Source organism: Calonectris borealis, chromosome 22 (genome assembly GCF_964195595.1).
Source record: "Calonectris borealis chromosome 22, bCalBor7.hap1.2, whole genome shotgun sequence".
Classification (NCBI taxonomy): domain Eukaryota; kingdom Metazoa; phylum Chordata; class Aves; order Procellariiformes; family Procellariidae; genus Calonectris; species Calonectris borealis.
This window is the reverse complement of record NC_134333.1, coordinates 7,108,491-7,136,172: the sequence shown is the minus strand read 5'-3', so window position 1 is coordinate 7,136,172 and position 27,682 is coordinate 7,108,491. Positions and strand designations below refer to the sequence as shown.

Sequence of the window (27,682 nt, the reverse complement as noted above, 5' to 3'; positions counted from 1 at the left end):
GTACTTTGATGGAACTTTAACTGTGCAATCTATTGAGCCAAGAGCTTACCCTTGCTGCTGTTCATCCCTTTCAGTATGTCCTGAAAGAGTTAAAACACCACTAACATAAGGCATTGACAAGTTCAAGAATTTAGGTTGTGTGAATTTACAGACAGCAGCTGCATTTTTTCTATCACAAAAAAAAATTACCCGAAGAATCCAGCTACATCTTTACACAACCAACCTGCCACTGCTGCCATCATGTTCAGATGGTAGAAAAGAGGATTCCCAAACACCGTCAAGTTCCTAAGCAAAGGGTGACAAGCAGCACTACGTTACTTGGGTTGGCCTTGCAAGATTGTGTCAGTCTCAGAATACAGAGCTTCAATTTAACATTAACAGTATTGTCAAGTGCTTGTATTTTTGGTGTTCAATAGAAACAGATGAGGGTGCACTAGATACTGACAACCCTAGCCAGTTTAGGATTTCAGTGACTGTTGTATTTAACATTTTATACAAAACATAGACAAATGCCTACCATAAAAGGGCTGAGGAAAAGATGACTCTCCCCCTAATCTTACCAAAAATATACTTGTTAAAGTGCCATCTGCAAGAGAACAAAACAGACACACTCAGCTTTCTTCATTTACATTTAAAACAAGCACAAAAGCATCTGTGAATTCCAATATATCGGACTCCTCCCCTCACCTAGTCTCTGGCAGGCAGTGAGCTACAGTTGAGCCTGATGCAGCTTTCTCATTGCAACACCAGGCAAAAATAGATCTTTTTACTATTATCCAGAACATTCAGGAGAGTAATTATAGCTAAGTTTTGAAAGGATCATTAACTTTGACTTATGAGAGACAATGCCTCCCCCGTTAAGTACATTTCAAGTACATATCAGTCTCCTTTCATATAATTCTTTGAAACCACTGTCTTCCTTCTAAACAGATTGTCAAAGCACTCAAATCCTTGCCTTTTAAATCCCTGCACACAGAAGTACAATTCCCATAGATGCAACCTACCACAGCCCATTTCATTTAGACAATTAACAGAGTTGGCACAGTACACACTAATCTGACATCCAACTTGTTTTCTGCAGGTTTTCACCTCACTAATGAGTTTTACATGATCAAGATCTCCTGGTTGAGAGCCAATATACTAGCAACAGGTTGTCCACATAATAGTAGGAATCTATGGAAAGCTTGGTTTAAACAGAACATAACAACCAGACAATAGCTTAGTACCTTGAATTAATCAACTGGAGACGTGATACAGAACTACTTAAGTCAGAGAAAAATATTTCTGTCCCAGAATCAGTCTTGCCTGTACCAACCATGTGATTTTCTGCTTTGCTAGCCTCACTGATGCTCAGACTTTTCCCTTAATGTTACTTCATACTCAAGGGATAGGAGGCATTTGAAAGCAGTTGCTCTGCATCCTCTACTTGTGCAGTAAGCACAAAATAATTGAGATCAAATATCAAAGTATTTATTTTCATAAACTTCGGAAAAAATAATGCTTCTGGGGGCTTTACACCCAACATAATTGAATGTTAAGCGAGTGAAATATGATAAACTATATCTTCTGATTCACAGGCTACAGTGACAAGTCTCAGGGTTTTATTTTATCTTGCAAATAAACTTGAACCAGCAAGTAGACAGTGAGCTCCCTACCACTGTGTCAGCAGGTGCTGGCAAAAGGGCACAAAGTCTCTCACTTCCTTCTCTATATGGAAGTGCCATTTGCACTACAGAACATCTCACCCATGAGGATTTTCATGTCTTTTCAGTCATTAACCTTTCAAGCAACTTCTTTGAAAAGAAGCTATTTTAAGTAGCATTTCCCTGTTCGAAAACAGCCTCTAGTGATTTCAAATGTAACTTCATATGAAGAATGACAATGGATTATGCCCAAAGCAATATGCTGTAGATCCAGAAGGTACCCCAACTGGCTAAACAAACAGAATATAGGCTTTTATTTAGAATCCACTTGAGCCTACAAGATTCCTTCACTTGCCTTTGACAAGTTTGGAATGAGCACCCAGTTCCACAAATGAACTTCAAGCAGTTTTATGGATGGAAGGACTGACACTGCATTCTCTTCAGGTTCGTAACAGAATTGTTTTCCAAGAGTAGCAACAGCTACCTGGCTATTCAGACTATTAGCCCCTTTATACATGTTCTCTTCTCATCACCTTAGTGTAACAGATTGTATTCCTCTAGGAATAAACTGCATTTGCCATTTGGTATAGCCTATGGAGTCTTTTAGTGACTTCACTTTCAACTAAATTATCTTACGTCTTTTTTAAAGCACAGTTCTACAATTGCCAAAGATGCATTTTTAAGCTAAGCAACAGATGCATTCATCTTTTACTCATGCCATCTATACAGGAATGAGACTTTGAAGCATAAAGGGGACTACAGAAAGTACTAATATTACACGTAGTTCCCTCTTAGTAACACAGCATATTATGCCTACCATTTGTAACTAAACAGTACATGACAAGCCTGTGTCCAATTTTTATATGAGTATCTAAAGCTGTGAGTGCCATTATGTGCTTCTGCTAAGAAAATCCCAATTTTCACTTCATTCTGCATGAGTATTTTCCAGTTTAAGATGAAGTGCTATTGTAAAAAGTGATAACCTAATTGTTTGGCTAACTCCGTTCTGACATCTAGAGCAAATCTGTCTGTGGAACACACTACTCTCAGCACTGCTGCCAATAAGAAAAAACCCTGACCTTCAAGTCAAATCAAGCTTTATGTCAAAAATCCCACAACTGAACACAGAATGTCATTGACAAAACATGCACTTGAACTGTGTTAGGTTCTCTGATATTAAAAGGAGTGATGGAATAAAGCTGTCCCTAATGAATTCCTATCAAATTCACAAGGCAGTGCTTTTCTGAGCTCCACATTGACAAGCAGCCTGTAGAAGAATATTTCTGTATGTCCAGAATGACAAAACTTTTCAAATTCTGTTCTGCATTTGACAGCGCTTTCAGTGTCAGCTTCACTGTTTCACAGCAATCGCTTTTCCCAACTTGCCTTTCCTGCATAACTGACAAGATTCAAGTTTGCCAGTGTCCTACTATTTATAATGCTGCCTCCAGTTGCAGGTGAATACTCATTAGGTGGAAAGGCCATTTTGACAGTTTCTGACATTTACATCAAAACTCAGCTGGTATACCTTTACAGACCAGCTATGGTTGTCATGTCTTCATTTGGGAGAGTACTGTGGAGCATTCATCCGAGTAGCTATGTTATCAACGAATATTTTTATCTTGCCTAATCCACTCAGCTTTGATTGAAAAGTATTACTGTAGAGTGATCCACTATTCAAAATGGAAACAGAAGCCCTTGGGCACATCCCCAAAAGATATGATGGCGACAAGTGCCAAACCTTAGCCTCAACGGCATGGTTTCTTTCCTTTTAAATCCATCTTTGTGCGTTGCATTAGTGAATAATTTCTTTCAGAGAAACAGCTTTCATTTGGATAGCGGACCAGCTTTTCCAACTCATCTCGCTCATTCAACAAGACCTGACAGTACAAAGCAAATACACTTCGGAAAAAAGATTGCTTTGTACTCCTTTCGAGAACTCCCAGGAACACAGGCCAAATGCAAAGAACCTCCAAGGTACAGGCTAACCATAAAATCTTGCTCATATTATTTGCCAATCAAGCAAGCTACAAAGTGTGAAACCATTTTATTTTGGTTTAGATAGTAAGTCTTCTGAGGGGAAATCATTTGATTGGATGTGTCAATCCCAAGTCCATTACAAACCACATTTTTTTCAGGAGTCATTCACCTCCTGGGAGCTTAAGTCACGCACGTATCTTCTTTCTGAAACCTATTACCGTTCTGTTAGCTAACACAACTGCAGGATCACACAAATTCAGTTATAATTTAAAAATAAGGCCTACCATAGTAACAACTGCCTCTAGCATCAGAAAAGTGTAAAGAAATTGTGCAACAAGTACTTGTACTTCACAGCACCAGAAAATTCTGCCCAGGTAACCAGGTATAGAGAGCCAAGGCAACAGTTAATCCTGGCAGGCCTGTACTGCCAGCGAGCCTGCAATGTTGTTGTGATTTGTATCAACAAATAGATCCTGCTTTGGGCGTATGGAAGTGGATCACATATCAAAAGTAAGAATTAGGGAGGAAAAACCTTACTCAATAGAAAGCCCAATATATAAAAACCATACAAATGTTTAAACAGTTTAGAGGCAGCAACAACAGGAATGATAAAGATTCCTGCCAAGGTGGCTGTTAACATCAATGTCTTTTTCCCCCACCTTGTTTTGCACCTGCATCTATTAAACTAGTTGGATGTGCTGCCTCAGCTGGCTGACAAACACATGGACATACGCAGCAACTTAAAAGCCTGCAAGCTTATTAATACAGTCAACAAACAAATATACAGAATTTTAACTGAGGGGGGGAAAAAAAAAAAAAGAAAACCAGAACCCAGAAGGTCCAAGAGGCTCAGCACGTCTCTGCATTTTAGAGTCCTGGAGAGACAGGAGACACCTGCCATTGATTCTTGTAACAGTTTCTTGTAACAGTAGATGCAAAGCAACAACAGATACTGGCCACTTGACTTGTGTTGTTCTTACTTTAGAGGGGAGGGGAAATTATACAGCCCTGCCTCAAGGTGGCATGAAGCAGTAAGGTTACACTCTCAAAATCTCCAGGCAGTTGTTGTAGCAGATAGCTATCCAGTCTGGCTGAGTTGATGCCCACTGTACATTGTTGATTTCTCCCTCTGCTGTATAGGCCAAGATAGGGTCCTCAATGGCGCGAGGCATTTGCTGGATATCCCAGATGAGAGCCTGATGGTCATCCGCTGCAAATGGAGAAGAAAATCATAAGTAGAATCAAGGTATAACGAGGTCTCCATACATGACTACTAACAGGCGTATAGTCCAAGAAGCTATATAGGGTATGGCTGTTGCAGTCCTGATGAGTATTCAAGCCAGAGATACAATGATACAACTATGCTCCAAAAAAAAAAAGCTTGGATCATTATTAATTATCCAGAACAGAGTTGAAAAACAAATGATCAGTGGAACTCTCATCAATTGAAAACATTTAAGAACTAGATTGCAAAAAAAAAAAAGGAGCATTAAAATAATATAGCTTAGCCGAAGCAGATGCATAGTTTGGGCTCTGGGCTCACTACTTCCACAGAATAAGCTCCAGTAGGTGTCTATTTCCATAAAAATTTTAGGAAAGTCATTAATAAAGCGCTTCTAAACTGCAGGTATTCTTTAGCAAAAGGCAGGCAGAGAACTGCAGAAACTTTTGGAGAGAGAGGATTTTGCAAATGCAGTGAAAGACACTCAGGGATTCACCAACGCAGCTGGACAGGGATGGATCACACTTACCTGCTGTGCAAATGTGGCAGGAAGAATGAGGTGCCCAAGCAATTCCATTTACACATGCTCTGTGGTTGTTTAACCTGGCAACAGGAGTGCAGGGAACTCTGACATCTAGAATCACAACCTTCAGAAACAAAAACCAACTAAATTAATAACTTGCATTTTTTTTTTATTTGTTTCTTCAGAAAACCAAGTATTTTGAGCTAAGGCTATAAATACAGCCCTTTCCTAAAGGATGCGGTTGGCAAGCAAACACTGTTCTCAAAGAATAGCTTCTAGCTGGTTCATGTGTCTTAAAAGGAGTCAGACTTCACAGGGAGGGCTCGCGAGTTATGCAACAAGGGCAAACGAATTACGCTTCCCTGAAGCGGCACAAGTGACAAACTAAGATACGCCACCTTGTGCGCTCAGCCGAGAAAGAAAAAAGTGTCTAACACACCTTTAGTTAAGATTTTATGTGAAAACTATTGCCCAGCTGGCTCACAGAGCCCTCTCAAAAAACAGCTGAAATATACATGAGCCATAGAGATCTTCAAGTTTATAATGCCAAAGTTACTTCTTTAACTCCTACTGAAGTTAGTGCACTAAGAATTGGTCCTTAATCATACTCCAGTTCAGGTACTGACACTGCCCCCTTACTTTAAAGAACTGACTACTAATTACTATCAAGCCACCTCCCAAAAAATCACAACCCCTAGCCCCTACAGAAGATGAGCTGCCGCCTTACCTCCATGCCGTCCATGGCCATTGTAGCAAGATAGTTGGGATCCTGCTTATTCCAGCAGAGACGCAGCAATGGATGATGCTGTGGATCCTCATAAATTATGGTGCTGTGTTCCAGATGACGGAGATCAAACATCCTCACCGAGCCATCTGCACCAACTGAAGCGAACATATCTCTCCCACCACCTGCACGGCTAAATGCTATGTCATACACCTGCTCAGTAACAGGACAGAAAAAAACATAACCTTAGTTTTAGTGAGCACACTGCCTCCTAATTCGCAGTAAAATGGATTTTACATATGGATAGCAGATCTAGTTGCGACATTTTCTGTCAAATACTTGATGTTCCTAGCAAGTTTTTAGTTACTACACTTGCCAAAAGGAGGGGGAAAAAATTAAAAGGGTTATGTCATTATAAGATCATTCACTGAAACTAAATACATCAATTTCCCAGACTGAGATTTTTTTATATTAATTGCTGAAAAGTAATATTATGTTAAAATGAAAGAATCTTGCACGTTGTTTATTGTTTTTGACAGTTCATTTCCATTCCAGTTTGATGTTTTAGCTCATTTTTCTAAAATATTCTGGAGCATAGTCTAGTAAAACAAGCATATTCTCAAGTCCAGATTATATGATGAGTAAACAGAGCACTTTTGATAGCCAACAGTATAGTTTTAATTTGGTACTCAAAACTGTATACCTTAATCTTAGATAAATTATCTTTTTGGATCATTAGATTTTTCAAGAAAAAGGGGGAAAACAGAAAAGTTCTGTTCCTTTTCTACCGCTCAAGAAATATGAATGTAAACAAACAAAAAAAGCCGTCACCTCTTTGTCATGTGCAATAAGCTGGGTCTTCACATGGCCAGAGACCAGATTTACTCTTCCCAGAACCTGTCCTGTCTCCAGACCCCAAATAGTGCAGGTTGTGTCAATACTAGAGGTACCTGAAACAAAAACATTTCTATTAGCAAAATTAATATTCTCACAAATTATTTAATCACTTACTGGATTAATGTAATATCCTCCAACATCTACAGATCAAAATAGCTACAAGAACAGCATACAATTAAAATCAAGAATGTCAAACAGCTCACAGTCTACCATGCATTTAAATGACCCAAACCTTTTAGCTGCAGAAATAGTCTTCCACACAGGAATAAAGTGTAAATAGCTCATGTCTACTTCAATCTATTCAGAAGCCTGATGCAACGCCGAGATGAACTTTCCCATCCTCTAAGTCTCATATGCATGTCAAAACCAAAATTCAATCGTAATGTTGCGATTACGTATTATTATTAATTGATTGTTTCTGTGGACTGAAGGTGGGGCTAGTAGTAAAGCTCTTAAGAGATGAGAGATGCAACACACAAAAAATAAATCATGTAGTAAATAATTACTAAGACATATTATCACTGTTAATCTCTGGGCAAATCCCCCTACATAAATGGCTGTACTCTTCTGGGAAACAAGCCTCTGCTGGATCAGTCATCTTGGATTCACAATTTGTCCCATAGGCTATAATTAAACCTTAAGCATTCAGCCCCCTCCTCCAACTGAATTAAGGGCTCCTGGCTTTACTCCTGCTGCTGAAATGGCTTCACAAAAGAAAAAGCTTGGTACATGGTTTTCTATCCACTCCAGAATACACTGAAATAAGCGGAGTTCATTTACATCATTACTTAGCACTACAACAATAGCTCACCAGCCCTGAAGACTGAGACTCCCTATCTGCAAATAAGGAACACCCCTAATCCAACTTAAGTGACCCATTCTGAACTGGATAGGGCACCTTTCAATGCAAAAAAGTCTCCAGGAGCTGCTCAATTTTTTTAAATTTTATTTTTAACCTAAGACAATGGCAGTTTCTATAATGTAGAAGTTTGTCCACTGGTTAGTTATCAAATTAACCAGTGACATGCAATGACACAGCAATCAGTCACAGCCCAAACTTCACCAGATTAAATTCAAAAGCGTGTCTTTTCCACGCTAAAAATGTAGCATTTAGTCAGTCTCACCTAGAAGGTAAGGATCCACTTCATTCCAGTCAAATGATGTTAGTGGAGCACAGAAATCAGAATTCTTGTTATTGTTCAGCAAACACTCCAGCCGGGTCTCTGTTTCACCCACCTTTAGAAAAAGTGAAACATCTGACTTAAATAGCAACATCACATGACTTGTTCCACTTGCACTTCCAAAACATAAGGTGTTAATCCTGGGTTTCTTTCCTCTCAGCTTTTCATCCTAAAGCTCTGGAAAACACAATCACCATCTCTATCTTCAATAAGGTGATTAAACAGCAACTACCATCATAATTCTGCTTCTCCTACAGTCTTCATATTTAGCCACATTATTGCAGTTAAGAAAACAAATTCTCAAATGCTCTGACTTAATTTTGTGTCTTAACCTCCACACTGTCGCAAGGGTAAGACACCCTGAAAGGAAAATAACTCACTTCAAAAAATCTGGTCTTCAGTAAAAATGAGATCAATACGCAACACAATTAATATCATGGTTTATCTCTTTCTATCTATTTACTCACTCTCCACACTCGCAGATAGTCACCACTGGTTGCCAACAGGTCTGGATATACTCCCTTGGTGTCTGGGATCCACATAAGCTTTGTGGTAGGGTAGGGGTGATCAAAGGTGTTCCTGCAAATGAATTCTGAGCTCTCTTCATCCAAACCAACAAGCTGCACCTATAAGAAGACATATTTAAAAGAAAGCATTTTATCAAAATACTCATTTATAATTACAGCATTACAACTGAGTGTATTTCAGAAGGACACCTCCTCTAACCTCAAGGACAATATAAAAGGACCACCATGTCAATGGAATGAGAAATTGTTAAAGCTTGCTTACATGCCTCAGCTATGAAGCAAAAGCGAAGTATACGTAATCACCACCATGCTTTACTTTGAAGAGATGATCTCAAATGAATCAAAATCCAGTCCTAAAGGATTAAAGACCACTCTTCTCTTTTCCACATTGCAAAGCCTAGTTTAAATCCCAGACTTAAAGTGCACAAACATTATTCCAAGTCATCATTAACTAAACTGATGCTAACAATGACATCTTCAGAGAGCAGGACAAGCTGTAGTTTGCATGACAACCACCCACAATTAAAGCCCATATCATGGAGTTCTTGGCCATAACCCTGCAGATTGTGACAGGTCATGTCAGCTAGCTATCAAGCTGTTTTCAGCATCACATTAACTAAAACGTTCTGTCACAACTGCACAAAATTAAGGTACAGATTGTCATCAGAGAGTCAGAAAGTAAAATAGAATTCAAAATTAAAAAAAAAATTGGGAAGCTAAAATATTTAAATAATTATTCAAATGTTTTGTGTGAAAAAAACATGAAAGCAGGTCTGCTGAAAGATTCTAGGTAACTGAATTCCAAATTAGGTTTTTTGCACAGTAATGTGACAGTGGGAAGGGTTAACTTGCCCAGTTGTGAGAGTGATGCAAGACAGAGCAGACAAGAAACCATCTCCACATAGCTTGGTCATGACAACACCTGAAGTAATGCTTGAAGTCCCAGACATTATGTTATTAGAAAAATATTGACATGTCAGAAAGTGTTCATCGAACAATATGGTGCTGGGAGGATATGTTTAACCTAGCAGTGACTACAAGACCTAAACAGGATGAAAGCCCCACTGTGTTAAATGCTGTTCAAACACAAACATCATGGGGACAACTCACTACAATTAGTTTGTAAGCTGCTCATGGTAGGAACTTCCTAGTACTTTCCACACAGCAGCTTCCTCCTGGAAACAGTGGCTTAATGGATTTTTTCTAAGATGTTTACCTGGAAAAATCCTAAATATTCTGGGTTAAGCAATTTGGTTAATAAACTACCATTTAAACTAGATCAGAAGTCTACCATATTTTTTCCACATAACAAAAAATGCTCTTAACAAATGCAAACTTGCGCCCTGCCACAATGAGAAAATCCATCCTTTTCACGCCATACAAACCCCAAAAGACATATTCAAGTATGCTTCTAAAAACTGTGTATTTGTCTGCCTTGCACTCTCTTTATTACAGCTTCTCCTTATTATACTTCACACTCTAGTATGAATCACCCAAGAATCTCCCAATCTTCTGAAGTGATTGACAAATAGCTTTCTAACTCCTTTAGGGATCACAAATACTAAGCGGATTTTACAAAGGAAGCAAATTGTCCTTGGTGATAGAAAATCTTGTGGCAAGGTCAGGATCAGAAGACAAATGACCTCTAATCATTTCTTCTCCTTTGCTTATGCTGTTTTCAGCTCAATATGAGGGTATTAAGCCTACACAAAGCAATCAACATACTCATAATCAGAAGCAAATCTCAAACAGCAAAGGACCCACTTCCATTGGTGTGAATTTATATATTCCTGCACTGCATATTCATGTTTAACCCCTCCTCACATCTGGAGAGAAAGCAATGACTGTGTAGCAACCCAGTATCTTCTGATCTTTGACATTTTTAGGTGCAGGCCAGGTTAGAGAACAAAAATTGCACTAGCAACACTAGAGCTCCTGGCAACTGCTGAAGATCAGGTGTCTGACACTGATTGTCAGACCTGGCAGCAGCCTGTGATAACTCTGAGCAGGAGGCATTGGTCTGCCCAGAGACAGGAGCAGAAGCAGAAAATACTGCTTGAGAAGCTCTATTCTTCCCTAGCTCAGCATATTCAAAGATATGACTCTTCTCTTTGGATTTGATCACATACAGTGATTACAGAATCCCTCTATTCATCCTCTTGTGCAGGCTGAACACGAGGAGATGGAACGATGGAATTATTTTCAGGACGCTGATTATATTAGAGCCCTGTCTCTCCCTCTGGCAAGTGAGGCAAGATTTGCTGCTGCCAGCTACTGCACGAAGGAGTGCCTGAAGTCCAGCCCAGATAAGACCGAGGTGATGCTAACAGGAAAGTAACTGTCAGTCAGGATGCAATTTGAACCATTCTACATCTACCTGCAACTCATTCCAGTGGGAAAATGAGGACCAGTGTGTTCAATCTCCATTAGTTTTCCAATTATGCTATGACAGTAGGTAGGAATGCTAAATAATTATTTGTTTCTCCAATACATCAAGATATGCTAAAATTGGATGTGGATTTTCCTATCATAATCCAAGCCTTTATCAACTTAAGGCTTAATTGCAACAGCGCACCTGAGTAAAGAAGTGCCTTTAATCAGCATTCCTTAATTTCTAAAAAAATTACATCTCTCTTCAACATGATCCAAAAGAATCAGACGCAGAATTAAACAATACAGAATTTGGTAACAGCTGACTTTTTTCTTGCATGGTTTGAGGAACAGTGAAGTAAGTTCACAGTACTTTTTTTTTTTTAAAAAACTATATCCCTTTAATCTAATTAGTAACTACTAAGAACGACATTTCACACTTATTTTAGGGTCATGTACAATCAGAAGGATCTCACTGCACCAATTAATCTTCAATATGCAATCAATTTTTCTGTGCAACTCTAAATCTTACAGAAAGAATGACCCTCTGGTAAAACAACCACCCTGAACGCTCTCTGATTCGAGGCACTGTTCAGGAGAAGGTGGCAACCTGGGAAGCACATAACCTGCCAGTCTGCTCCAGTGATGGGAGTGAGCAGTGTATAGCACCACGCTCTCTTGTTTCCTAAACTGGACTCCAGTTTTATCTTGCAGATAGATACCAAAATCAGCCTTTCTTGATGTTTTCCACAGATCGCTCCTGATCCATGAAGCCATAGTCAGGAGCCTGCGGAACAGCGTTAACAGTGAGATTTATGAACACCCCCATTCCCTCCCATTACACCAGTGATCCATGAGATGTTATAAAGGCTGACAGCAGTTTCCTAATCCAAGAAGTTCAGGAAACACTACCCCAAATAATTTTTAGTTCTTCCAACTGGAGCAAGTCATCTCTCTTCTTGTATCAGTGATTTGATCAGCAAAGGTGTACAAGCCGAAACAAACTCCTCTGGGGTTCAAACAGTTCTTGGCAACTAGCTTTCTGGTATGCTACACAGCTTATTAGTGCGGGGGTTGACAAAGGTTAGAAGAGTTTGGGAATTGGGGATAGCAGTAAATTAGGGTTTGTCAGTTAATAGATTTGAGTTCCCCACGAAAACAGAGGTGTAAACAACCATTTTATATGTGTAACCCATAAGTACTTCAAGCTCTGGTAATTACTACAGAAATAGAAAATCACAGAGACAGATGAGAAAAGAATCTATCCTCTTTCTTTCACTGTAATTCCCTCACAGTGAGGGCTTCTGCTGCAACAAACACTTGGTACATTAAGTCTTTTTAAAAGCACCTTTTTAAAAGAAACCCTAAAACAGAAGAATAAGGAAAAGGTATATTCACCTATTTGGTTAGATTTTAAGCAAGCTAGAATTGCTATTCCAGACTATTTTTTTTTAGTATATTAAGGGTAAGGAAGAAAACCAGTTCTCTGGAACAAATCATTGCAACATCAGGAACAGAAATGTTGTTTGGAGCTTGTCAGAAACCTCTAAAGATTATGAGAGAGAGAGAGAGAGAGCGCAAAGAAAAAGTTGAAATGAAAATGAGTTTTCATTATCCTTTTAATTAGTGCCAACTGTATCTATAAGTGTATTTTGATGTTAGAAGCTGGCAATATAAAACATCTCAACTATGAAGGGCAAATTATGCAGGAGGACAAAGCTTTCACACATGCCCTGTAAAAATCTTAAATTTCTGCTTACTCCAGAAGTCAGGCTATAAATCCAACTGCTCCAGATCCTTTGCAGCACAATGTTATGGACTACTTAAACAGGGTAACTTCAGTTCTTTCCCTTTGTTCCTTTAGTTATATCACTTACATGGACAGAAGTTGGAGCTGAAAGATTTTACAGCTAGCACGCACCTAGCACAACTGTACCGTATCTGTCCAAGGGTTCCCATCTGGAGCATGAAGCTATTCCCTGAATGTTTCAGCATCCTCTAAAAGATTCAGCAAAGCTGTCAGAGTCATAGTAAGACACCATAAAGACAGTGCAGATGAAACGCCACTCCCAAGCTTGTTCTGGTCCCCAAAGTAAAGGGGACAATATCAATACTCTAAGCAATAACAACACTTGCAATTACTCAAGACAGCTCTCTCTTAACTATTTTCCTACAGTGGAAGGCTGCACTGAAAGCACTACAAAAAGCATCAAACAAGAAAACCACAACCCCCCCCACCACCACTCTTTGAAATATGAGAGATGCAGCAAAACCTCTCAGCAAAGTGAAGGTTATGTTTCACTGCATTTATTGTACAAGTTTAATTTTTAATCGTACATCATCTTTATTTCTATAGCAGCAACATCCAGACTGGCATCTCATTCTCACACAATTACTTTCTAGCTCTTTACACCACATAGATCTCATAGCATGTGGTGCTTATATGGACTGAAGTCAACAGAATAGTTATTCCTGAAGCTCAGAGGTCAAGAGAAGCCCTGGGGAATATTTACAGACAGCAGTAATAGTCCTACACAATTTCTGTCTGCAACAACTGTAAGCATAAAGAGTAGAAAAGAGAGGGGTTGACTCAACTGCTTTACTTGAAGCCTGAACTGAAAAGCAGGCCTGATCACGCTGTAATCAAGAGCAACCCCAGGGAATGGTCCAAACTTAAGGAGGTAAAGGCAACATAAATGTATACCCCCTTATTAACCAATTCTACCACCTCTAAACAAAAACCTGTTTGCAAGTTTGTTATTTTAGCTTCTCAGAGTACAGACGACAGAAATATTTTCAAGTTGGTCTTTAAACAAATTAAATGTTTTCAAGCTCAGGGACCTGCCTTTCCCCAGCAGTACTCCCAGAACCACAACAGTGCTCACCAGCGTAAGGAGACAACTCATACGCAGCCAACTCATACTGGCTGAACTACAACGTGCTCAGTAGAAGTATCATGTCTAGGACTGCTACAAGTGCAGTAATTGTAAGAGATGTCACCCCTGCCTTACCGTCACTCCCTCTTATTACATCCTTGCACAAAGCCCAATCCCCAACACCAACTTTCTGCCATTATTTTCCACAACCTCCATTAAACAGCTTGACAAAGCTATAAAGCACACATGCTATAAACACACAAAGCTGTATTTGCAAAACCTTTAGTTTCACACAAATTTCAGGATGCTCTACAGCTATGTCCATTTCCTCATATCTCTTTTATTTATATGAATTCATTACATTAAAGTCTGTTCAGAAATGACTGCACAAGTGTTTGGAGAGATGAACATGTAGTCTCTATTACCAATGTAAGGTTCTCCACTTATATCTGGCAGAGAAACACTGAAGATATAATCTCATGCCTCATTACACCCTTGTTCTCAGAGCAAAGTAAAGGTACTGAGAAATCAGTGAAAGCGGTTTATATACTTATGAAAAAAGTTATCAGACAGAAGTCCTCCACAGCAAGAAAGTATAACGAAAACAGCACATTTCCAACACAGTCTCGGACACCCTGTATAAGCACAAACTTTAATCCTGGCCATAAACTTTCCTTCAGACTGAAAAAAAAAAAACAGGTATGCTCAAGCTAGGAGACCTTCCTGGCTGAGGAGCAGCCAGCAGCAGCACCCACGGCTCTTCCCACCCCCAGTCCCTCAGCCTCCCAACAGCTGAGGAAAACCAGCCCGCATCTAGGCCAGCACCCAGCACTTCAGGGGAACATCTGAAGGCTCCACACAGCTCCCAGTGCCGAGGACAAGGCAGGAAGACTCCCTCCAGCCACACCAACGGCGGGGCCGTGCCCCGCGCTGGGGAGCCGCTTGAACCACTGGGATGAAGAGAGTCGGCCCCCTCCTCCCCCTCACTCTGCCCCAGCCCCGCCACCCGATGCCGGTAGAGCCGCGCCCGGCCGCTCCCGCTCCCCACCTTGTTGTTATACTCCTCCACGAAGCTTCCCAGCGCCAGACGGAACCGCTTGTCCGGCCGGACGCTCCAGTTCATGGCGTACACGGTCCAGGGCGCCTCATATTTGTAGATCTCCTTCCGCTTCCCGTGCAGCGACATGGCTCGGCCGAGGGGGCCCCGGGTAGCGGCAGGGCTGAGGGGGGCAGCGGGCTTGGCCGAGGGGGGGCCCGAGCTGGGCTCGGAGGGGAGCGCTGGGCCCGACTGAAGGGAGCGGGATGGCGAAGAGGGCCGGGGGAGAAGAGGAGCGCGGCCGGCCGGGGCGCAGCGAGGCCGGAGAGGCGGCGGTGAGCGGGGGAGGCCGCAGCACGGCGCCGCGCCCCCAGGCCCGGCCCCAGACCCCGGCAGCAGCAGGAGCAGCGCGGAGGCCGTTTGGGATTCGGCCCCTCACACAACGGGAACGGAAGCCACGCGGGGAGCCCCGCCCACTGGGTGCGGGTTGGCTGTACTGCCTGTCAGTTAGAGTCTCACCCGTCCGTTTGGCACTCTTCGGTGTTCTATTGGTCGCTTTGCCCTTCATTCCAAACGGACGCTCGCCCTCTGGCTGGGATAACCTACCGTTGCGTTTGACCCCGCCCCGGAGGGAGGCCACGCTCGTTTTCGACATCTTACTGGCTACCAGGGGTCGCAGTGGCGCGAGGCGGAATCTTGAGCCCTTATTGATAATCGATTGGCTGGAAGCGGTGTCAGTCACACCAGCCCGAGGCGGGCGGGGGGGCATTTCAGGTGCACGGCGATGCCGCGCGTTCGAGGCCCGCCTCCGCCGAGAGACGGGCTTGCCTCTAATTAGCTGCAGCTTAATTATGGGGTTTTATTTTTGGTAGCACGCAGCAGTATTGGCGTGTGCCCGGCGCCTTACTGGGGGAAGGGGCGCAGGTGGGCATCGGCTTCCTAGGGAGCTCCTGCCTGGAGCAGGGCAGGCTGAGGCCCAGCATCTGGATTGAGCCCCGGCGGGCAGCTCGGCTCCCTCACGGCCGGGCCGGGTGGGTGCCCCAGGCCCTGGTGCGGGGTGCAGGCGCTCCACAGGTGCTGTGCACGTCCTGGGAAGGCTTCGAGGCCTCCTGGCTCCCTAGGCGGAGGCATGGGGTGGGGAGGAGACGTCCCAGCCCCTGCCAGCGGAAACCTGGGCTGGTGCGGGGTAAAAATAGACTCTTTGTGGGACTGTGCCTGCCTGGGGCCTGGGCAGGGGCTGCCGGCTGGTTTTAGGCCCTGTGGAGCGAGATCAGCTGGGGAGAGTAAGGTTTAACCCGCTGCTGAGGGCAAGGGGTCTGTCCTCGCCGTTTGGGGGCCATATGGGATCCATTATGTGTGATCCTGGGTCCAGCCCTCCTGAAGGAGCAGTCCCATTTGGGCAGGAGCCGTGTCCCCTTCAGCAAGGGATGTAGGCTGGGCTCCAGGTATTGCCGTGCTCATCTGAAGTCCTGTTTGCTGCAAGGACTCTTGGTGTAATCTTTGCCTCAGGTGTGTTTGCGAGGTCATTTTTCATACCCAGGAGAACAGCAGCAGGCTGGTCTTGTAGAAAAGCTTTTGCGAATTGCTGCTGAGCCTGAAGTGCATCCTCTTGGGAAGGAATTGCTCAGAAAAGCCCCCCCTTGACCTGTAAGACCTACACATGGGCTTCATTAGCCCCACACTCCCTGGGTGAAGCAACTGGGGTTTGACCACAGGCTTTTCAGGGGTCTTTGCAAATTAGCACCTGTGCTTTGTACTGCCAGGGATGAGTTCATGGATGCTCCCAACAAACACAGCTGTAATCCACATTAGGTGCCAAAAACATCTTTATTTGCAAAGTGTACACTAAAACTCCAGAGAAAGAGATGCTCACAGTTTTACTACTCTCAAAGGGAGCTTGATACATTACTTGAGCAGGCGGCCTAGGACTGTCACAGCATCTAACCGAACGGCAAGGCGGCAGTGCTAAGTGGGCTTCTCCTACGGGGGATGCTGCGGGAGTCTGCCGGGGAAAGGGCTGGGGAGGAGGAAGCATCTATCAAACCTTTATCAAAAGAGAGAAGCTGGGAAGAAGGGCTGGAGATGAGGTGTCTGGGGCTTTTCGGCTTTCTGGGATTGTGCTTTTGAGTTTTGTGCTTTATGCCCAGGCCGGTGACCAGTTGGGTTTATCTGGGGAGTTGTGGGATGCATGTTGGGGTTTGCAAGGCACGATCAGCCTTGCTGGAGAAGTCAGTGCCCTAGGACTCGTGCTGAAGCATGCTGAAGTGGCAGGGGCTGTTGGCCCTTAGTTTCTCACTGGCAGTCAAATAGGACAAGGATAGCTTCTGTCCTCTGTCCTTGCCATGGGCTTCCCACCTGCAGCTCCCCCCGGTACCACACTGTGGAGATCTCCTCCTCCTCTGTTGACTACCCTTTCTGTTATTCCCACGGGCTCCACTGGGCTAAGCCCAGTACCAACGCAATGGTCCCTGCTCCAAAGAGCTGACAGCAAAGTTGCCTTGCAGCTAAGAGCCGTGGATTCGCTCTCGTCCGGTTGCTATGGCTCACTTGGCTTGCGCCGTTCTCGAGAGGAAGCCTTGGCAAGGAAGAGGCGGCAGGTACTGTTTGGCTTAGCAGCTTGTTGGTGGCCGTAAGAAAGAACTGCTCTGGGTTCACTATAACGTGCGAATGAAATCTACTCTATGGGAACCGCTGGAAAATGTTGACCTCGGAAGCCAGCCACTCTACGCTTCCTTTCACGGTGGCAGAAGACAGCTACAAATTATACCCCTGAGCCAATGGCATTGTCCTCCGTCTTACCCTTGCAGTCAAAATCAACATCAACTGACCGAGCTCGCAGTTGAGGTTCCTCTTGACTTGCTTCGCAGCCCCCACTTCTCTAACTTCCAGGAAGCACTGGGTCGGAGAGGTGTCTCTGAATGTCCTGGTGCTCGGAAGATGCCTCCAAGTGCTCAGGGAGGGAAGGGAAACGAGAGCCCCGGAAGAGTCCCTGGGTATTTGGTGCCCTTTGATGGGGAGGCTCTGGGTTTGGGAGAGGTGGGGAATGGTGCTCCTGCTCAGAGTAGACCGTCATGGTTTCGTCGGATGCCACAGTGAGGTGCATCCCGCTTGACAAGGAGTCCCTGGATTTCAAGTGGAACTTTTCTATCTCCGTGTAGCTTGGGCTCTGGTGGGAAAGGAGGAACCAGGTGGGTTATGGCAAAAGCAAAACAAAGTAGCCACGTTCTGTCCTCACCCCATCAGGCCCTAAGTCCCAAAATGTTATTTTTTGCCTGAGGAAGCCTCAGAGCAGAGGAACCCACTCCCTTCCCTACTGATGGGGCAACCTGATAGTGCTGGAGATGGAAAGCTGTGCACCAAAATCAGCAATGCAGTGGACAGAACCATCTCTAGGTAGATCTACTCCCATTTCAAGACCCCTTGGCTTTGCCTGGACCCGCGAGCGCTTGGCTGTGCTTTGCCTGGAGGGAGGCTGGAGGGAACCGCTGGCCCTCCAGGTCCCATCTGCTTGGGGTAGAAGGAAGCTCGGCCGGTGCTGAGCCAGGAGGGGTGGCCTTACCTGCTCCGGGGTCGTCGTCTCCTCGTCCCCCAGGGGTGCGCAGGGGGTGAGCGGCTCCAGGCTCCGCGGGAGGATGCCGTACATGGCCAGGTTGTGGGAGGACGGTGAGATGGGGCTGTATGCGGGCGGCACTTGGGACAGCTGGCGCTGCAGGAGCTGGAGGATTATATTAATGTCTGACGACATCCTGGACTCCAGCCTGGGGACAAGAGCAGCCCGGTGTTAGCGCAGTGCATCCCGCTGCATCCCACGAGAGCCAGACCCGTGGCTGGGCAGGGGAGGCACCGGGGAGGAGGTGCCGATTCAGCTGCCCAAGGGTGATGGTGCTTTGCCTGGTGCTGCTTGGTGAGGATTTTAGAGAGCTTCAAACCAGCACTGCCAGAGAGAGATCGATCCTGCCGTCTCTCTCCTGCCACACTCAGTCATCCCCTGCCCAATTTTTTGTGGAGCCAAACTGGGATCTGGAGCAGGGAACTGAACAAAGCTAAAACTACCCCGGAGGGGGGAAATAATTGCAATGGTTAGTTTTAATCTGGATCAATTCTCCAGGCTAGCTGCCTGTGCTGACAGATGGGAGCAAGGCAGGTTGGTGCCAACCATTTTTAACTGAGGAACAAAAGGAAATGGAAAAGTAGAATAAGTCCCTTCCTTTTGCCTTGTCCTTGACTGAAACGAGCAGCTCTGGCAGGAGTGGGCACAGCCCCCCTCGCAGGCAATGGTCCTGGCAGCTCTTATGGAGTGGGTAGGAGATCTGTCCCCTGCTGCTGGGCATGGCACGCTGGCAAGACGCTGAAATACGTGTGTGGGCACTGTGGTTAAGTGAGCTTAACATGGGCAGCAGCCGTGGGCGGGAGAGCCAGCCACTCGTGTGGGTGCTGCCTGGTGCCTTTAAACCTGCGACTCCGGTGTGGGCTCTTCCTTCTCATTCAAAAATCATGTCTTTTGTCTTATTTAGAGGGCAACGATGTGCCCGAGGCTCATTTGCTCGAGCAAGAGGATGTTTGCACCTCTTTGCAACAGGAAGAGGAGGCCTGCAAAGGGCTCAGGGGTGAGCTCGTGGGTGATTTCGTGTCTGCGATTGCATCAAGTTTGGAGGCAGCGGCAAAGTGGCAGATCCCAGGGGAGGTGGGACAGTGGCAGACGAGGTGCTGGGCTGCAGCCAGGGCCAGGACTTGCAGTTTGGGAAGCCGCTGCATTTGCAAAGCGCTCCCACCACCTCCTCAAGGAATGCAGGGTACCAGGGGGTCAGGAGGTGGCATCTGCTGCAACAGAGCCCACTGCAGCCACCCCTGGAGAGCAGGAGAAGGTGATGGCCCAGAGCCCCCCTGGGTGCTCTCCAACCCTGTACCCTGGGGACCTGCCCACCTGCTGAGCTGGGCCTGCAGGAGCTCCAGCCTGGATTCGATCTGCCCCGGTCTGTAGTCGCTGTGCAGGGGGATGTCCCGCGAGCTGTGTACCAAGGAGATGTGTTGCAAAGGCTCCGGGTGGTGGTTCGGCCTTCGGTCCTCCCAGAAGGTGAACATGTTGGGGATGTTCATGGGGGTGGCTGGAAGGAGAGGAGACATCTCAGCGCTTCTGTTTTGCATTCCCCAGCCCGCCTCGCATGGAGGTGCTTCAGAGTCCATCACCCAACATGTTCATGGAGAGCCATCACCCTGACATACGTGGTGCTCAGGGAGATGCCATCACCCTAGCACCTGAGGTGCTTATGGGAATCCGTCACCCTGGCACCCAAGTTGCTCATGGACAGTCCATCACACTGGCACCCAACACACCTATGGAAGGCACATAGCATTTGTCCTCTTGGGACAATCCCAGAGGGGTCCCTGGGTGCTGGGAGAAACTGCAGGGCACGGGAGGGACAGAGTAGACACTGCTGGGGACAAAAGGCAGCAAAGACCCCGGGCACAAGCGTGGCTCTCCTCAAATCCACGTGAGTTGCTTGGCTCTGCCCCAAGACAAGGCCACCATGCCCGAGCATCTCTCACCACCCTCCTGCCAGCTTTGGCTGCAGCTGTGGGTACCTGTGTAGGACTGGCTGCTCTCCGCCGCCTGCTTGCCGACCTCTGTGCTGCCAGCACTGGTGGTGACGAGGCTGAGCGTGGGCAGGGCAAAGTCATCCTTTTTGGATGTGGGGAAGGGCTCAGCTTTCGTAGGGCTGCCGGTCTTGGCCTCGTCATCGCTGGTCTGGGAGCAGGGAGTGGTGCTGCTGCCCAGGTCGTCCCACTGGTCCTTACTCAGCGGGTCCTGCGGGTTGGTGAGCTCTGAGTAGGTGTGATACTGCTCTGCATCAGAGATGCCCGTGTCTGGGTCTGCGGGGCAGCACAACAGGTTAATTTGGGGAGTACCGCACATGGCAAAATCAGCCCCCATCCCCTCTAGGGTGCCTGTAGGGCTGGGGCATCCTAAGAAGAGGGAGGGAAGGCAGCGTGGGTGCCCCCAGGGTGGGGACACACAGGCTGGTCTGCAGGGACGGAGGCACTGACAGCCGCCTCTGCTTTAGGGCAGTAATTAAATGATGATCCCGCTCCCCAGCCCTGCAAGCCAGGCTCTGCCGACGCTGTGGGACTCACCAGGCTTGTTGGGCTGGCAAAGGGAATGCTTGCGTCGGCGCACCCGCCGGTAGGTGCAGTCATACTCCTCGCTGAGTGGTGAGCGGGGAACGCTGTCTGCCTGAGGGATGAGAGGGGCTGGTCACCAGGGCAAAGGTGCCATGTTCCATCCATGGGCACCAAGACCCATCCATGGATGCCATCTCCCATCCATAGGTGCCACGTCCCATCCATGGGTGCCATGGCCCTGGGTGCCATGGGGCTACAGCCCATTCAGCATCCTCCTAGGGCTGGTCTCCAGCTCTGGCTCTCCATCGCTGCCCTGTCCCACCCAGTGACTCCTGGATCAGTGGCATAGCTCAAGGGATCTTAGAGGCTGGCCTCGGTGCTCTGAGACTGAGTTGAGGGTGTCAGGGCCATGGGGAGGGAAGGAGCACCCTGAGGTGGGGCAGGATGTCCTGGGGTGGGACAGGACACACAATGAATTTGACTTTCTTTTCTATCTTACCAGGCAAGTGTCTCTGAAAAAAATATCAGGAAAGGACAAATCCAGTCATAAAGTTTAAAAGTCAAACAGCAACGACAAAAACGCTCCAAGCCTTTCATGGATTGCAAATCTGATTATTTAAAAAGCAATTTTCAGAGGAAGCTGGTACCCAACTCAATGAAGCTTGAGAATACTTCTCACTTCAGCAGCATCAAAACATGTGTGTGACCCACTTGCCCGGGCTGGAGCAGTCCTGGAGATGATTTACAGGTGCTGCAGAACAGGGTACTACCGACACGGCTTGTGGGGCCAACTTTTCCGAAGAGCTCAGGAATGGGCAGTATGCACGTGCCTGCTGGGCACGTGGGGGAAACCATAACCCCATGGAGAGAGCCTTGGGAAGCGTGGCTGTTGGCCAATCCACCATCAAACTGAGTGAGGAGCACCTGTTGACATCCTTGCTTCAGCCCTCCCACTTGCCAAATTTAAGGCATTGACCACATCCCTCCCTGGGACAGCCCTGGCACTCACATCTCGCAGGTTAAAGGTGATCTCTAAGTTGCTCCAGAAGTTGTCAGAGAAGGCTGGGTACATGTCCAAGACCTCCAGCAGGTCCTCCCGCTGGATCTTGTGCAAGTCGCAGTAGGTCAGGGCCCTCACGTCAGCATTGGACTTCCCTGGGCGGGCGTAGAGGCTGATGGGCTCCCCAAAGATGTCGTTCTTCCCTGTGCCAACAGACAGCTTGTTGGGGGGGGTGGGCACCCACCCCAGTTCCAGATGTACTGGACCAGCAGACCTCACTTTAGACGCTGGGGATTACACCATGAAAGCCATCACTGACAGGGAGACTGAGCCAGGCCAGTGGGTCATCAGTGACGGCTGGGGACTGCTGAGCCATACCCTGCTCTCCTCACGCCTTTGTGGCCTCTCCCTGGCATTTACAGGGGATCCTCCATCCCCTGCCCACTGGTGAGGTCACCAGCCAGATGTTGTCCATGTTCTCCTGGACATGGAGAAGTCCTTCGCCCCTCACCTGCCACCCTTTGTGCACTGCTCATCACCCATCATCCTTCACCTAAAACCCTTTTGCCATTGCCCATCACCCTTCACCCATCACCCTTCGCCCCTTGCCCATCGCCCCTTGCCCTCCCAGAAGGAAGGACTCTTTCACCTAAGATGGCCACCACAATGTCTTCCCGGAGGATCTCAATGGAGCCCCGGGAGATGAAGTAGAGTGTGGTGAGGACATCTCCGTAGTGCACCAGGGTGTCTCCAGGCGGCGCATGAGTCGTCTTGAACTTCATGGCCAGGGCGCGCAGGCAGCCTTTGCTGGCTCCTCGGAAAGCCTTGCAGTTCTGGAGCAGCGTGCGGTTGAGGTGGAGGCAGATGTCTGCCTGCAGGCAGTCGGGGAAGCCCTTCAGCACCTGCGGAGAGCGAGGGAGAGATGCCATCTCACCACGGTCTCTGGGAAGGACCACCATGGCAGCCCAGGCAGGCTGGGTGACACGCAGCGTGACACGGCGGGGCCAAATGCGGAGCCCCCGAGCCCCGAAAGACAAAGCTGCAGACATCTTCTGATCTTCCCTTGGTGGACGCCTGCCTGCCTGTCCCTGGCTTGTATTGCATGCGGCCGGGGGTGAGAGCACTCCTGAGCAATAAATAATAATAACCAGATCAATCTATTTATACCCCCTGGTGACATATCCCCCTTTTCATCTTTCCGCCCACTAATCTTGGCTGAATGAGAGCACAAGCTGGTAACGAGGTGATGTCCTAATTAAACAGCACCTGCCTGAATGCCAAGAAGCAGCACGGGCCAGTTGTGTGCAGCAACAGCTAAATATACTCGTGGCAAATATCTCGCATTGAACAAAAACTAAATCTGAAGGTGAAATCAAGGTAAAACTCACAATATAGGGAAAGCTGCTGCCACCGACGGCTCATGGTGTCAGGGTAAAATCCACCTGGGTTTGGGGTTTTTTTGGAGAGCAGTGTACGGCTGCGGGGTCCCCCTTGCTCTCTTCTAACACCCTGCTGGTAGCCAAATCTGGGACAATCAGGCTGGGGCCGGCAAGCAAAGCTCATTCCCAGCTCCGTTATGATCTCACAGGCTGGTGGCAGTGCCTTAGTTTCCCTACTGGGAAATCAGGGGTGGACGAATTGATCAGGCCATAGGATGATTGATTAGATCATATTGCATCTCAGCAGCATCCAGCAGGAATCGGTGTGAGCGGTGGCACATCCAAGCCGCAAGCTCAGCTCGTCGCAGGGGATTTGTGACCTGGGTTTGCACTAAGCCAGGAGAACCTGTGCTTGGTAGGGTGCCACGGCTTTGCTTCTAGTTATTGCCACCAATGTCCAGCCCAGGGTGGCTCCTCCATGGGAGAGGTTTAACCTGAAGCTCTCCCAGCAGCAAACCCACAAATGCTGCTTAGTTGTTTAATGAGGCAGCAGCAGCTGAAGACGGAGAGGTTGAATTCATGCAAATCCACATCCCGATAGTGCCCAGGGATGGAGAAGGATCAAGTCTTAGGAAAAAAGGGAGCATGAGCTGCGAATGAGCGGGCTAATGGCCTGCCCAGGACCGAGAGACGGGGAGTACCAGGTCCCATCTCTCTCCTTGCCTTGTCCTTTCTCATTCTTCTCTCTGCCTTGCAGCCAGCTGAGCCAGCACATTCGTGCTCTCGTGAGCCGAGTCCTGCCACCCCGGCCCCAGCCCGGGACTCCCCGGCTGAGCCCCCTCCTCACCCCCACGGTGCGCCGGCGCCGTTGGCACAAGCCCTCCCCGCCAGGCTCGGAGACACGGCGCCTCTGCAGCGCGGCTCCACCATTGATCCCCCCTTTGCTAACAAACAGCCGCCTCTCCGGGCTCTAATTAAAATGGATCGAGGTTTATTTAAATGCCCTCTTTTCCCTGCCGCCGAGAGCGGGATGCGCTTTGCTTAGCAACCGGCAGTGTGGAGAGGAGCTGGATCGATACCGGCTCCACGGCTCTGTGACACCAACAGACACCGTCCTGAAAGTGCTCGGCGCCAACGGGGGCTCTGAGCTCCTCACCAGCGCACCGGCACCAAACCCGCTCTCCGGCCAAGAAATGCCATCATGGCCCCGCAAAACCTCTGGGTAGATGTGGAGGGATGACAGACAGAGGGGGAGAAGGAGAAAGGAGGATGCAGGAGGCGGACGGGCAGACAGACTCTGTCTCCAGCCTCCCAAGTCTTCTCCTGTCTCCTCTCCCCCCTGGTCGAAAGGATGGAAATGTTTGAGTGGACCCAGAGCTGGACTCCAGGTTGTTCAGGACAAGGTGCCGTGAGGACATGGGGCCTCCCCGCCCTGTACTCACCGCATTCATGTCGATGCCGTTGGTGTAGGACCAGGCGTGCTGGAAATACTCCTCCAGGCGCTGGCGCAGGGGGTTGGGGATCTGGTGGAAGCGGATGAACTCCTTAACCCGCAGCATCTGCGTGTGGTAGCGGGCCGTGCCCGAGTACAGGCGCTGGATGATGGCAGAGACGTTGCCGAAGATGCTGGCGTACATCAGAGCTGCAACGAGAGGGCAGGACTCAGCAGGACATGGGGAGATGTATGTCCAACTACCTCAGACCTGGAATCAGCGGGTTTCCGAAGCCCATATCTACCATGGACCTGAAACCAGCGGGTTTCTGAAATCCATATTTCTATCTATCTCCCCATCCATTTGTCTGTGCAGAAGAGGCATAAAACCTCTTAAACCCCATATGCTACAGCCTGGCCGGTCTCTCCCTGTTTCTTCCCAGAGCAGCCCCTCCAACCTCCAAGGCAGAGATGGGGACAGCGGGACACGGGCAGGCACTCACAGCCAATAAGCATGACACAGATGGAGAAGATCTTCTCGGAGTTGGTGTTGGGGGAGACATTGCCGAACCCCACGCTGGTGAGGCTGCTGAAGGTGAAGTAGAGGGCAGTGACGTATTTATCCTTGATGGACGGGCCAGAGGAGAGGTCGCTGTCATTGTAGCGCTTGCCGATTTGGTCACCCAGGTTGTCCAGCCAGCCGATCTTGTGCTCCATGTAGGGCCGCTCCACGTTGCCGATGGCGTACCAGATGCAGGCCAGCCAGTGGGCGATGAGGGCGAAGGTGCACATGAGCAGGAAGAGCACGGCTGCTCCATACTCGGAGTAGCGGTCCAGCTTGCGGGCCACGCGGACCAGGCGCAGCAACCGGGCGGTCTTCAGGAGGCCGATGAGGGTGGTGGTCTGCAGGGAAGAGGTGAGAAACCTCAGGGACAAGCAGGAGATAAATCTGGCCAAAGGCATGTCTCCAGCCTAGCCGTGCTCCCTTTGAAGGATAAAACTGCACTTCTAGAGCATGAATCACCTTGTCCTGGAGGTGACATCTGAAATAGGTTCGATGAATCATGCTGCAGAAAGGGCAGTTTCCTGCCGCTGACCATAAAGGGAACAAGCCCTGGGATTACAGGTGAGCAAGTGAGAGGAGCCAATGCCAACCCCGTGTTTCCTGATGGGTCCTCACCTTGCCAACCACTGCTCCCAAAACAGCTGCCTTTCACCCCATCCCACAGGCTCTCAGCCAAGGTGGGGCTCCAGGTAGCGCAGTAACCCCAGGGGCCATCCCATTGCCAACATTTTGAGTCTGGCTGGCAATGCGACCCCAAATTCGGCCTCTCTAGCGTATGGGGCCAGTCCCTAAGCCGAGCTCCCAGCCTGCTCTGCTGGGCCAGCCCCAGCAAGGGGAGTGGGTGCAATCAGACGCTATCTTAGCACTTACAGCAGGGTCTGAGTGGCTGTCTGACCCTACTAAATAAAATCCCAGGTCCCAGCTGCTTAATAAAAACCTGTAATGACATCCTTGCCCATCCCTCTGACTAACCACCCCTCTCCTTGCAGATCTAGGATTAGATCCATCCACCGCTTATATCAAGCCAGCCATATCCCTCTCTTTCTCTCCCACACATCTCTCCCCATCCATCCATGAGTCCCCTCCTGTCTTGATGGTCCTCCAGGCCCTGCCTGTACCTCATCAGAGCCAGAGCGGAAGATCAGCAGGTCAAAGGGGATGGCGGCGACCATGTCGATGAGGAACCATCCCTTGAAGTAGTGGATGGCAATCTTGCCAGGGTGGCTCACCACCTCGTCATTGATGTTGACGTAGGTAGTGCGGAAGTTGATGACAATGTCCACGATGAACATGATGTCCACGATGAGGTCAATGATGTTGAGTGGGTCACAGGAGTAGCTGCAGTCCCAGTGCTTCTCCTCCACCTGCTCCTCATTGAGCAGGAAGGCAGCCGAGTAGGGGGTGAAGACAGCTGTGTAGATGACCAGAAGAAGGATGAGCCAGTCCCACACGGCCTTGAAGGGACTGTAGTGGAGGATGGTCCATCGGTGGATGCGTGGTGCCTGCAGCTTGTACTCGGGAAGGACGTCAGCGCCCAGGGACAGCACCTGCCAAGAGATGGGTGTGAGAGGGATGGGAGACCAGGAGAGAGGTTGGATAAGGTCAGGAGCCAGGCAAGGGGCTCCCATGTGCTGGTAGGGCAGTGAGGAGCATGCAGTGGGTTTCCTACATCCTTTACACCTTTGTCACCTTCATGTGTGTTTATCCAGGAGGCCACAAGGTGAGTTGCCCCCTATGGCTGACACCAAGGTCCAATTCTAATGGCCAGAGCACCCTTGGGGCAAGTGTTTACCTGCTTTATGCCTTTCAGACCCTACCACGCTGGCAGGGAGGAAAGTGCCTCCTGCCATGCCTCCTTGTGCCTTCAGCTCTGTGCCACCAGCCCAGGAGCTGCTGGGTGTCCCTGGCACAGGGCTCTGGGGACAGCAAGCCTGGAGATGCAGTCCCATGGCTGTGGCATGGCCTGGCCCCAAAGGTGATGGCACGTTAGGCAACCCACGAGCCTTGCATTGTGCCTTTCTTGGCCCCAGCAGGGACCTTCCCCTTGATGTCCTTCTGGCACAGCTGTCCTCCAAGCAGCGGGGACAGCTTGGGCCACCCAGAGCAAAGCCTGGCCTCGGGCAATGCCCATTTCCCATCTGAGCATCCCCAGGGAGGGGGTGACCTGCGGCCACCAACGTGCAAACACCATCTCATGCACGCAGGCA

At 48.1% G+C, this 27,682-nt stretch overlaps 2 protein-coding genes across 2 annotated transcripts in view; both read right to left on the bottom strand.

The window, feature by feature from the left end:
• Positions 1-4,603: 4,603 nt before the first annotated feature.
• Positions 4,604-15,537, bottom strand: DCAF7 (DDB1 and CUL4 associated factor 7). The gene is made up of 7 exons (XM_075171277.1): positions 14,992-15,537; positions 8,638-8,796; positions 8,114-8,225; positions 6,924-7,042; positions 6,096-6,305; positions 5,375-5,492; positions 4,604-4,833 (listed from the first exon to the last, which is right to left on the bottom strand). The coding sequence occupies exons 1-7, from the start codon at positions 15,127-15,129 to the stop codon at positions 4,661-4,663; spliced, it is 1,029 nt and encodes a 342-aa protein (XP_075027378.1). The 5' UTR covers positions 15,130-15,537; the 3' UTR covers positions 4,604-4,660.
• Positions 15,538-16,789: 1,252 nt separating this feature from the next.
• The window catches only part of KCNH6 (potassium voltage-gated channel subfamily H member 6), a 33,850-nt gene continuing 22,957 nt past the window's right edge, over positions 16,790-27,682 (bottom strand). The window contains exons 5-14 of the mRNA XM_075171256.1: positions 26,594-27,022; positions 25,414-25,813; positions 24,921-25,120; positions 22,749-23,001; positions 22,109-22,302; positions 21,112-21,211; positions 20,563-20,850; positions 19,904-20,084; positions 18,539-18,737; positions 16,790-18,145 (exon numbers count right to left, since the gene is read on the bottom strand). Coding sequence (XP_075027357.1) covers positions 17,858-18,145; positions 18,539-18,737; positions 19,904-20,084; positions 20,563-20,850; positions 21,112-21,211; positions 22,109-22,302; positions 22,749-23,001; positions 24,921-25,120; positions 25,414-25,813; positions 26,594-27,022 — 2,532 coding nt within the window. The 3' untranslated portion in view covers positions 16,790-17,857. The remainder of the gene's footprint in view (positions 18,146-18,538; positions 18,738-19,903; positions 20,085-20,562; positions 20,851-21,111; positions 21,212-22,108; positions 22,303-22,748; positions 23,002-24,920; positions 25,121-25,413; positions 25,814-26,593; positions 27,023-27,682) is intronic.